This window comes from Pelodiscus sinensis, chromosome 6 (assembly GCF_052426305.1).
Source record: "Pelodiscus sinensis isolate ZL-2025 chromosome 6, ASM5242630v1, whole genome shotgun sequence".
NCBI classification, from domain to species: domain Eukaryota; kingdom Metazoa; phylum Chordata; order Testudines; family Trionychidae; genus Pelodiscus; species Pelodiscus sinensis.
The window spans coordinates 112,215,612-112,228,689 of NC_143057.1; the positions used below are offsets into that span (position 1 = coordinate 112,215,612).

At 38.8% G+C, this 13,078-nt stretch overlaps 1 protein-coding gene across 4 annotated transcripts in view; it reads right to left on the reverse strand.

Annotated features, from left to right (window-relative positions):
* WDR7 (WD repeat domain 7) overlaps positions 1 to 13,078 on the reverse strand; it is a 350,838-nt gene that overhangs the window by 242,551 nt on the left and 95,209 nt on the right. For 3 of the 4 annotated variants that reach the window (XM_014570212.4, XM_006116571.4, XM_006116574.5), the window contains 2 exons: positions 7,521 to 7,610; positions 3,989 to 4,107 (listed from right to left, as the gene is read on the reverse strand). In XM_014570212.4, coding sequence (XP_014425698.3) covers positions 3,989 to 4,107; positions 7,521 to 7,610 — 209 coding nt within the window. The remainder of the gene's footprint in view (positions 1 to 3,988; positions 4,108 to 7,520; positions 7,611 to 13,078) is intronic. The other variant, XM_075932629.2, reaches the window with a different exon arrangement.

The window sequence follows — 13,078 nt, forward strand, 5'->3', positions numbered from 1 at the left end:
TAACTAAGTTCTGAGTTTGAAGAGCATTATATTTAGCAACTGATCTAAGAAATCAGACTTTTTTTTTTTAAAGATGTTAAAACGAAAATTAATTATGGACTTGTTACAACTACTTAGACATAGAGAGAGAACAAAAAAACAGGACTATGTAGCACTTTAAGACTAACAAGATCGTTTATTAGGTGATGAGCTTTCGTGGGCCATACCCACTTCCTCAGATCAAATAGTGGAAGAAAATTGTCACAACCATATATACCAAAGGATACAATTTAAAAAAATGAACACACATGAAAAGGACAAATCAAATTTCAGAACAGAAGGGGATGTGGGGGGGGGGGGAGGTAAATGTCTGTGAGCTAATGATATTAGCGGTGATAATTGGGGAAGCTATCTTTGTAATGGGTAAGGTAATTAGAGTCTTTGTTCAAACCTAAGCGTAAAGTGTTGAATTTGAGCATGAATGACAGTTCAGAGGAGTCTCTTTCAAGAGTATTCTTGAAAGGCTTTTGAAGCAGGATGCAGGTAATTAAGTCGTTGAGAGCTATCTCCGAGATACTACTGACTTCCTAAGGAAACTACAAAACATCGATAACCTCCCGGATAACACCATCCTTGCCACCATGGATGTAGAAGCTCTATACACCAACATCCCACATGAAGACGGATTACAAGCAATTAGAAACACTATCCCAGAGGACACCAGTGCCAATCTGATAGCAGACCTATGTAACTTTGTTCTCACCCACAATTATTTCCAATTTGAGAACAACTTATACCTCCAGATCAGCGGCACAGCCATGGGTACACGCATGGCCCCACAGTATGCGAATATCTTTATGACTGACCTAGAACAACATTTCCTCAACTCCCGTCCCCTTTAACCCATTCTCTACTTAGCTACATCGATGACATCTTTATGATCTGGACGCATGGCCAAGAAACACTGGAGACATTCCACAGAGATTTTAACAACCTACACCCCACCATCAATCTCAGCCTGGACCATTCTACACGAGAGATCCGTTTCCTGGACACCACAGTACAAATCAGCAATGGAAAATTAGACACCACTCTCTACAGAAAACCCACTGACGCATACAGTTACCTACGTGCTTCCAGCTCCCATTCAGAACACACCATACGATCCATCATCTATAGCCAAGCCCTTTGATACAACCGCATCTGCTCTAATCCTACTGACAGAGACCAGAAACTTCAGGATCTCTACCAAGCATTTATAAACCTCAACTACCCACCCGGAGAAATAAAAAAGCAAATTGAAAGAGCCAGACGAATACCTAGAAACCATCTACTTCAAGACAGACCCAAGAAAACCAACAATAGAACACCACTTGTCATCACCTACAGCCCCCAATTTAAACCTGTCCAACACATTATCAATAAACTACAGCCTACTGGATACTAAACTCCAAGAGGCTCTGGGAGACAGACCCATAGTCTCCTATAGACAACCACCTAATCTCAAGATGATTCTTACCAACAACCACAGGACATACCACACTAATACCAACCCTGGTACCTTCCCTTGCAACAAACCCCGTTGCCAGCTTTGTCCACATATTCACTCTGCTGATACCATTATTGGACCTAACCAAGTGAGTTATAAGATCAAGAACACATATTCCTGCGCATCCAGAAATATAATTTATGCTATCATGTGCCGAAAGTGTCCGTCTGCTATGTACATTGGACAAACATCTCAGACACTTCTCTAAAGGATCAATGCCCACAAAACAGATATTAGACAGGATCACAAAGAAAAAACAGTTTCTTGCCATTTCAACCAGAAAGGACATTGTCTCAACGACTTAATTATCTGCATCCTGCTTCAAAAGCCTTTCAAGAATACTCTTGAAAGAGAATCCTTTGAACTGTCATTCATGCTCAAATTCGACACTTTACGCTTAGGTTTGAACAAAGACTCTAATTACCTTACCCATTACAAAGATAGCTTCCCCAATTATCACCTCTAATATCATTAGCTCACAGACATTTACCTTCACCCCCCCCCCCATCCTCCTCTGTTCTGAAATTTGATTTGTTCTTTTCATATGTGTTCATTTTTTAAATTGTATCCTTTGGTATATATGGTTGTGACAATTTTCTTCCACTATTTGATCTGAGGAAGTGGGTCTGGCCCACGAAAGCTCATCACCTAATAAACCATCTTGTTCGTCTTTAAAGTGCTACATAGTCCTGTTTTTTTGTTTCAGCGACACCAAACTAACCCGGCTACATTTCTATATCAAATAGAGAGAGGAGAGAGATTGCTCTAGAATTCTCCTCTATGCTGTCCCAAAATACTTTTCCAATGTCAACCAAGCTTGAAAATAAATAAATTAAAAAATTAAAAAACCACGCCTTTTAAAAAAACATCATTATGTTAAAATGATGCTTTTGCTCATTTAGTATGTAATCTGGACAGCTGTGCAATAAGAGTGGAGGAAATTTTTGGAAGATTTTAATGTTAAAGAAAAGAAATATAAAACCAAGGAATACAAAATAATATCTTAAAATGTAAATCTCAGAAGTTATATCCACGGATTTAAAAGTAAGGCTTGCCATATACATTTACAGCTGGTATCAAACACCATCTGTCCAACTGACTTGTCCAAGATTAAACAAGAAATCATTGACACAACTGTGACTACACCCTTGACCTCCTGACAGCCAACTCAAGTGTTCTAGCTACCCAACCTTTGCAGATGGGGAAAACTTCAGTTATTTTTTGAAGTGTTTGTGTTTTCAGGGGACATGAGCACAATAAATAATATCTAATAATAGGGCAATTATTCAAAAATACAGAAATCTGCCAGTGCACAAGGTATACTTCAGGCCCAAACCATACACCAGTTAAACTAGGAGATTGCATATATTCTACAACATGCGTCCCAGATCTAGTCTTCATTTAGTTTCAAGCTGCACCATCAATTCCCTTCCCCTCGACTCTACAACTGCATAGGTTGTTGTTAATGCCAGCTAGTCATTTCTCAAATAGTAGGGGCCAACTCATTTTCTGACTATTGTAAATGCATTCCAGAAATTATAACATCTCAGCAACCTCTTAATAGAAATGAAGTTGAAAATTTTAATTTAATGAGATTTTAAGCAGATTTGAATCCAAAATACTGTTTAAAATAGGGAGGCCAGGTATTTGTGTAAAAGCTGACCTGCTATTTCAAAATATACTAACCATCATATATATAGTAGCCCAATGTCTGTGACTCTGTAATGCTGAAATGCTGGCTGTTGCTTCTGTGCGGTGCTGTTACCCAAGTCACATCCTTCACCTCCCGCTGTGGCGCTTGGCTCACTTCTGTGCCGCTCAGCCAGGCCGCCGCGAGCGAGCCCAAACGGCCACTTGCTCCCCCACGGCAGCCCAGCTGAGCGGCGCAGAAGTCAGCCAAGCGCCACGGCGGGAAGTGAAGGGGGCGGGGCAGTTATGTGTGGCATGACAGCAGCTCCAGGCACCGCCCTCTGGCCGAGAACGTCACCGCCCCACTCCTCCCCCTTTGCCTCCTGCAGTGGCACTCGGCTGACTTCTGTGCCGCTCAGCCAGGCCGCTGCGTGGGAGCAACTGGCGGAAGCGACCGTTTGGGCTCTGTGCTCCCCATGCAGCACGGAGAGCGCAGAGCCCAAACGGCAGTTTGGGCTTTGTTGTACCCCAGTGAAAGGCAGAAGGGGGAGGAAAAGAGAAAAAGAAAGAGAAAGACAGACAGAGAGGTAGGAGGCAGAGGAGAGTTGAAGGGGGGCGGGGAGAGGCAGTAGGAGGAGGAGAGAGAGAGAGATGGACCGAGAGACCGGAAGCTCAGGAGAGAAGACCGACGTGGAGGAGAGACCTGAAAATCCCGTCTTATGATGGGCTAATTGGCTAGTTATCCAATAATGAAGCTTATGACTTTTTTAGAATTTAAATTCTGTATCACATGCAGATCCCTTTATTTTGCAATTTACAACTTAGTATTACCTCCAAACATCGATCTTGCCACCTGCGAGCTAGCATCTCAAGAAGAGGAGGTCTAAATTTCTCCAGTCCCAACAGGTCAGGGAGCATAACACAATGCATAGCAGCTAGTTGACTCCAGCCTGTTAAAAAAAATGTTAAAAACAAGTATAAAAACACATAGGCAATTTTAAGATCAAAAAATGAGAATTTTATTTAAATGCATTCCAAAATGTTTTTATTTACTCTGGCCACTGAGTTGGGATGTGCACTTTTATTAGATAATAGTGTGGAACATATTCAGGCTCCAGTCATACCTCTCACTGATGACATCAGTGTCTTGGTAAATAATATGCAATACTTTTTTTCCTGCAAGGCAGATATTTTTACATAAAGAATAACATTGCTATTGCCAAATACACAAGTAAATCTCTGATCTAAGTCAAATTCAGCCAGGTTTGTCAATTGCAACAACACACAAACTGTTATATACTAGTAAGAAGCCATGACAAAATCCAGCTTTAAACAAAAAAAAGACAAAACAAAACAAAAATCCCACAGAAGACTTACTACTACAGATGTCATGTATATTCAAATCTCTTTGCTGAGATCAAAAGAGGGCTGTGTCAGCTAAAACCATGCCATCTGTTTGTCACTGTCATCTGAAGCAGAACAGAATTCTTTTCCCCTCTGTCATGGGAATCTAAGGTTAAACCCGACATAGAACTTGACCCAGAGGCATGGAAATTAATGGACATCTTTCTACACTTTTCAGTGGACATTGGATCAAGCCTTCACAGCACTTACTGAGCTTCCACTACCAAGTAGGGATGTAAAAATGTGGTTAAAAGCGTAACCTGGGCAGTGATTAAAAATGTAACCTGGGTGGAAGTAAAGGGGAACCAGCCACGGCCACCAGAAATGGTTGCTCCAGTGGGTTCCCACTGCTCCAGCCCCTATCAGTTAAATGGAACTGGTACACCCCACCTGTTAAGGGTGAGGCTCACCGGTTAACCTTTTACACCCTACTACCAATCCCACAAAGTGATCTGGCTCTCTAAGGCTCAGATCTTGTTGTTAAAAAGTTAACAAGTCAGATCCCTACACCCATTCAGATCCCCACTGATTTAGGTTGAGGTCTACCTGCATGTGTCCCAGTGCACACTGAGAACCAGGGTCTCAGCCATAATCTACATTATAGTCTTTATTCCACAAAAATTTTCAAAATATGTTGAGACATAAGTAAGTAAGTGTTTAAGTGTATTACTGAATTAAGGATTATATAAACAATCCAAGCAAAACCAAAAAAAAATGAAATCCATGAATTTATTCAACATTGAAGCAGAGATTTTAAGAAGCACCACAAAATTCAAAGGAAATGCAAGTCAGCTGGACTGTGTGTGTGTGTGTCTGTGTGTGTATATATTATAATTAGTTTTACTTTACTTTAGTCAATTAGAATGTAAAGTTTTAGCAATAATGCTGCATATGTTGTTTTTGGAATATCATTTTTAGTTTTTTAAAGAACAAACAAACGGAAAAGGCGCCAGTTAAAAGCGACCTACCAACAAATGAAAGTAGAATATACATACAATTCAGTAATTGCATAAAAGCTTGACTTGTTCATTTACATCCTTATTTCAACATGTAACATTTCAGACATATATGCATTCCATAACACTCTGAAGCATTATACCTTCTATTTTTTTAAAGAAAGTAAAAATAAGCATATCCAACTTGCACAATATGGCATTTTAGAATGTTTAGAATTTATTTGAAGTACAATTTATTTAATTGTAGTCTTTACTATAGAAAAAGATCCTCTCTCTCATAATTGATTAAGTGGGTAAAAAGACAATGGGACTCTCTAGCAGTTCAGGAGTCCACCATGAAAAATGAATTTTTGATCAAGGTCTCAACCTATGCCAAGTTTGATTTTTTTGTTGTTGTTGTAAACGCTAAGAGTTGTTTGTGTATGGAAAGGAATCTAACTTTTTTCATTTACAATGGTTAATGATCTTTCTTCCTTTATAGATACCATCAAAATGTACAAAAACAATTTCAAGCTTTCCCACAAAGAAAAATCAAAAGAAATTCCATCTTTAAAAGGTAACAGATAAAGGTAATAGTTATTAGCACTTGAAAACAGGAGCACCGAAGTAAACTCCATCCTTAAGGACTTTGTGGCTAGCATAACAGCACTTAGCCCCATTCCTAGGAAATGCTTGTATGTAATTTATAAATTAATCATAAAAATTCCATTTCGGTGGACACTTCCTTTAAAAGTTCTTCACGCAGAAGCAACATTTTGAAAACTGTTTTTTCCTCAGGTCAAACAATTTAAGTCCAGCTATTTTAAAATTACATGAATACAAAAACAAAACAAAAAACCCAGAAAAGTTAAATCATTGTAGAAAATCGTTGTGTTCCTATCACTTCCTATATTTCTGTTTTGTTCTTAAATAATATTTTTCAGCCTTCTGTTCATAATATACACCGTGGAACACTGGTATTATAAAGAACTTCTGTAAAACTGAAGTTTAGGAAATGGCAACATCCTTAGAGCCCTGTAATTCTGCAGAAATCCACTTTATGTCCACAAGTAATCTCAACCATGGATGTGGGTATCTGGGGCTCATTTCTGCAGATACAGATGCAGATATACATTTTGTATCAATGCAGGGCTCTAAATATACTCACACTAATGGTTGTTCTCAGGAATCTACACTATGAATTTGAAATTCATATCATTGCCAACTGTAAAACAGAAATTACATCCACAGAGAAACTAATCTATTGCAAAACCCCTATAATAAGGGTATAAAAACATTTTTAAATGGTTTCATGGCTTCAGAATGCAAAATCCATATATAACCAAAGTTGTCTAGGATGTGAAAGGTTAACATCACCCCTAAGAAGTGTTGCTAACCTGTTCCAGTTAATCAGTAACCAATGGAGGCTGGAGCAGTTCCTTGCCCTGTGCAGTGCTGGGAGTTGGATCCCTGCAAGCTGGGGACTGAGGCAGTCCCCAACCTGGATCCTGCTTAAATCAATTAACTATTAAACATTAAATGTTAACTGATTAACTGGGATTTTAGTTGGGACCATCCAAGGTGCCTCCAAGCCTATATAAGGTAGTGGGAGCAGTTGCGTTAGCATGAAGTTATCCTTTGAGGGCCAATTAACTTTAGAAGTTGCTTCCCTTCCTAGTGCAACACAGTCCCAATTTGTTTGACCTTAAAGATGTATGTGTTTTCCCTGAGAAACACTGAAATGAGTCTCGTTTTTACTTAAAAGACGTTTCAGATAGAAATATTGTCTTTAAACAAGTTTTATGGACTTCAAGTAAACATGACTGACAAAATTCAGGAAATATGAATTAAAACTAATCCTTGTCAACATTTTTACCCAGCATCAATTATCAAAATTGCAAAATGAAACTTGTCTTCGTATCTCTCAAAACAAATAAATATGCAGATTAAAGAGTCATGTCATAACTATGTTAATATCATTAGATGTAGGTAAATGACGAGTAGATAGAAAATGGAGAGAATACCTTCATTTACTAAGAAACAGCTATGTAAAGTAGGAGCAGGGTCAGAACCAGAGCGATCAGCTTCAGTACTAGAAGAAACAGCAGGAGCAACTTGCAAAGGAAAGAAGAAATTTTTTTAAAAAAATAAATAAAGAAAGAGGGGGAAATGAAGATAGACATTTCTGAAAAACTGATTAGTATTATTGAAAAATGAAAAAAAGAAAACACAGATAAACTGTGACTATATCAACTATAAAATAAAAATATTCTAGATTTTATCAGAAGTGTAATATCAATGACAGAAAGACATGCAGTTGCAGAAAATTCAAAGATAATATCAAAAACTTGCATATTTCGAATCGACAGGTGTCATTGTAAATTAAGGGATTTCAAATTTGTTTTAAAATATAGCATTAATCAAGTTTTACACAGCACATCAACTAAATGCACCCAAAACTCAAATCATAACTATGAAATTAAAAACAGCACATATGCCACTTTAAAAAGAAGTTTATTCCCAAAACTAAGGGATCTGATATTTCCTATTAAAGTTCTAGTTACAAAAACTAGAAATAAATACTCCTATAACATGGTGTTCTATCTAATGATTACCACTGAAAGATGCTTCCTACAATTTTAGTTCTTAGACTAGTTTTAAATGTCTGAAACTATTAAAGCCATTTTAAAAATTGGCTAAATAAACCCCTATATAAATAAAATGTAGCATAAACCTCCACGTGAATGTATTAAATGTATACTTTATAATTAACTAGTACTACTCCTTTAGATGTCACTTTTCATGTAACATTGTACAAAACTGTAATTGATAAGTTTAAGTAGCTCAGTCTTCCGAAATACCATTTTGTAAACTTAATTTCTTAGTGCCAAGGCAGTCCAAAACTAGTAATAAACAGTATAGTCCCACTAATGTTCCATGACTCAAATTATCATATGAAAAGATAGGCAAACCTTATGGCACACATATTGTACAAGCAGAGGTCAATGTTAGGATTTAGAGGTCACTATTTGACACTTCCTTCCTATAGAGACATTACCATATGTCATGCACAAGCATCTTCAAATTAATCCCTCTCCTTTATTCCATTGCAAAACAACAATAGGTTCAGGCCCCTGAACAGATTAAGCATTGTCTTCTAAATGGTATGTTTGCTTTTCATGCAATGAACATCTTTTGTCACTGTAAGGACATCTGCATCAAAACTACTTTTTCCCATAATTTCCACATGAACACATCATGATGGCACGTGTAAAGTGAAAGAGTAACTAGTATAAATTACCAAACTTTTATTTTATCTAAACAAAAATTAAATACACTACATACGGTAAAACAACAAACCCTGAATTTGATTTATCAGAATATAAAAACCTCTACACTTTTTAAAAACTCAATTATCTGGTAATTGACTTTGAAAAGTTTCTGTTCATTTTCTTAGGATAGCACCCTCCAAATGTCACTATTTATATCAATCACTGTAACTGGACATTACAACAGCCAGCTTAAATAGCCCAATGACATTAGGCTCCACTGGTCTCAGGACAGATACTGGTCAAAGTGATGGAGATCAAACATGCCACAATGTACACTAATTGCACTTATACTAATTGATCTTTTAAAAAAAAAGTAACAGAAAAAATAATGAAAGAAATCAACTAGAAGACACGATGCATCTCACATATTTGGATAATTAGATAGAAAAATATTGTCTTTAACCTCCTGCCTATACATACCACCCAAAAATGAAAGATACTAAGTAGAAACATGGAGAAAATCAGAATTCAACTTCCCATGAAGAAATATATAAATCTAATTTGCAGAAAAGAGAGCTGTCAACTTAATTATACTTATAACCCACACTACAAAATGAAAGTTGAAAATGACCACTGAAAGAAGTGAACCTGATATGCTACACAGGATTTGACACTTTGAATTTCATTTTTGCAGATAATATTCTAATGCAATTCATTTCCCAACTGATCTCATTAAACATATTATATACCACCATAATTATGGCTGCCATTTGGATGAAAAATGACTGGATAATTTATATATATATAAATAAAAATTTGGAAGGAAAGTAAATGCATGAAACAGGGGAGATGTCTTGACCCAATAACACTAATTAATAGTCAACTAATCTGGATTTTTTGTTACCATCATTTTGCCATTAAATTCTATTTGTTCATTAACTTTTTCTTTCCAACTAACTATGGCCCTGATCCTACAACGTTCAAGTTCTGAGTACACTTATGCATCCAAGTTGTGAAGTTAAGTTGAGTCGAGGTCTTGTTATCCAATGAAAATAATGCCAAACATTAACGCTTAACAAAAGAATTAAAATTTACAAATGTTGCTATCTAGCAAATTTCCCCTTCAAATAAAAACCCCTCACTTTTTGTGTCCAAGATGAAAATACCAGCACTTTCTCCTGCCTAGTAGGTTTTCAATTCGTAAAGCAAATCCATGGCTTTTTTGATTCAGCTAGATTGTAAAAAAAGTCACACACACACACACACACACACACACACACCACCCTTGACAAATAATTCAATTTACTCAGCTAGATTGTAAAAAAAGTCACACACACACACACACACACACACACACACACACACACACACCACCCTTGACAAATAATTCAATTTACTCACCCATGGCAAGTAGATTACAACCTGGAAGAGCCGGGTTCGGGCAATCTGCGGAGCAGGGCTCGCCGCAGTTTGGCAAGCCGTGTGTGTGTGTGTGTGTGTGTGTGTGTGCGCGCGCGCGCGTGGTCATTGTGCTACTTTTTTTTTACAATCTAGCTGAATTGTAAAACACACACACACACACACACACACACACACACACACACACACAATATACAGCATGGGTTCTCAAACTGGAGGGCGTGCCCCCTGGAGGGGCATGAAGAAATTCCAGGGGGGGTTGCAAGGTGACCCAGCCCCACACACACTCATCAATCCCACACCACGTTTTGCTGCTTTTTTGGGGGGGAGGAGGAGACATGAGGTTTTCTCAAAAATCAAAAAGGGGGTGTGATGCTGAAAAGTTTGGGAACCACTATATAAAGTGTTTTAACCCTTTTTATTGTAGCACAAGCACTGTCCAGCGTCACACAATGCCAGTGGCAGTCTGACTCGGTCCCGTCCGGTTTCTCTTGGTTCAGCTGCTGCTGCTGCCTTGTAACTCGTTTTTTGCCCAAGCTCACTCACTAGGCTCTTGCCATTTTGTTCCCGGACTATCGGGAGTGCTGCACAATTGGAGGCAGGACTATTGGAGTTTTACTGTACTTACTGTAACTGTTGTTCAAAATGTGATGCACACATGTATTGCAATTATGTTTGTGTGTACCCAGTGCACCTGAGGTGGAGAATTTTGTCTAATACACCCATACTGGGCCAGTGTTCATGCCTCTTAGCCTTAGCCCCTCCCCAGGCTTGTAGGACTGCACTGCCCATCCACCCCCCAATTTACTTTGCCCCAAATACCCAGAGACTAGACTTTGACACATATGTGCAACAGATGAACAGATGGTGAGTCATGGAAGATGTTTGCAAAACATCTTGAAGAACAATGTTGTAGTTAGTAATTCTTCTTCTTTGAATAGATGCAGCTATTTATTCCATTTGGTTACTCACAAGCTGTACCCACAAAAGGTGGATCTAGGGTTCTATTTAAACAAGGCCTGCAAGACTGACTTTCCAATGTTTGCATCTGCCCCTGTGCCATGATAATGGCATAATGGTTTGTAAATTCATGTAATGATAATCATGTGGTAGCCCTGCAAATGTCCAGTATCAAGACACCATTTAAGAGTGCTACTGATGTAGCTTGAACCTTTGTAGAATGAGCCTGCACTCATGAAGGGAACAGAGCAGAAGCAGTTTTGTAAGCAGTTTCAATGCAGGAAGTTATCCACTTAGAGATCTGTAAGGAGACTGCCTGTCATGTTATAAGGTTTGCATATGACACAAACAAGGCAAAGCCCAAAGGGTTTAGTACTAACAACAACAAAGGCCAGACATTATCTGACACCCTACATGTGAAAACAGTGTTCCCTCAGAGATGAGTGAAGCTTAGGAAAAGATGCAGGCAAATGCAGAAGCTGGTTTAAATAAAACTAAAAGATCACTTTAAACACAAATTTCAAAGCAGCTTCAACATCATTTTGTCTTTGATGGCACAGCCTCCTTACATGTTATTGCCCAAAGTCTGCACCTTACACCCTCTCCTTGAAGATGTTATGGCCATGAAGAATGCAGTCTCTTGACATAAGAAAGGAAACAGGATGTCAGAAGCCTGAAGAGAAGTCCTATTAGGGTTGCTAAGAATGTGTTATGGTCCCACAAGGGAACTGGTTTCTGCACTAGCAGATGGAGGCACAGGATTCCTTTAAGAATCTGACCACTATGGATTGGAATAAGTGGATTGGAGGCTGAAATTGCTGCTACATGCTCCTCAAAAAGCAAAGCAAAAGGTCTGATGACTGAAGATGAAGCGAATACTCCAAGATGTTTGGGATAGCAGCCAGCACTAGCTGAATTCCACAGACCAATGATCACACTGAAAATGTTTCTACTTCTCCAAATATGCTATTCGGGTAGAAGGTTTTCTACTACTGTGTAAGACCAACTGAACAGCCACTGAACACTGGTGGATAGATGAGGAGGAAAATCAATCAGCCACACCATGAGGTGCAGGGAGCTGAGCCCAGGATACAAAACGTGACCATGATTGTGTGCGAGCATGTTGAGATGGAAAGGAAAGGATATGGGAGGCTGAATCAAGAGTACAAGAAGGTCAGAAAATCAGCACTGCCTCAACCAGGCTGGGGCTATGAGGATGAGCTTTTAGATGGATAATGACCTATGAAATTATTAGGGCTGGAGGAAAAGCACACTGGAGAGCTGACTGACAGCTGATGTTCTAGAGCAGAACAGAGAGCATTTCCTGTTCCTTATGGCAAACAGAGTGATCATTGTATAGCCCAATTGTAAAGATTGCTTAGAGTAGGGACATTAAATCCCGGTAAATCAGTTAATATGTTAGGTTGGCCTAGCATTTAACCAGATAATTGACTAAAGCAGGAAGCCTGGGCTGGGAACCGCTCCACCCCTTGCCAGTGCAGCCCTGGGCTCCCTGAGGGCTGTCTGGGCTCCCCACGGACAGAGGCTGCTCCAGAAATGCTCCCTCTTGCCTGTTCACAATACACATCACAGTAGTATGGTCAGCAAGAATGTGAACTACTGAATACTTGACATAGAAAGTGAGACAGGCATTGTTCACAGTCGAAAGCTCCAGAACACTAAGTGTGGATGTTTTAAGAGAACTATCCACAGTGACTCCAAGATCTCTCACAGAAGAGGTAACAGCTAATTTAGAGTCCTTCATTTTGCATGTATAGTTGGGATTATGTTTTCCTAGGTGCAATACTGTACATTTATCAACACTGAATTTCATCTGCTACATACTTGCCCAGCCACCCAGTTTGGTGAGACCATTTGTAACTCTTCACAGTCTGTTTTGGATTTATATATCTTGAGTAGTTTTGTATTGT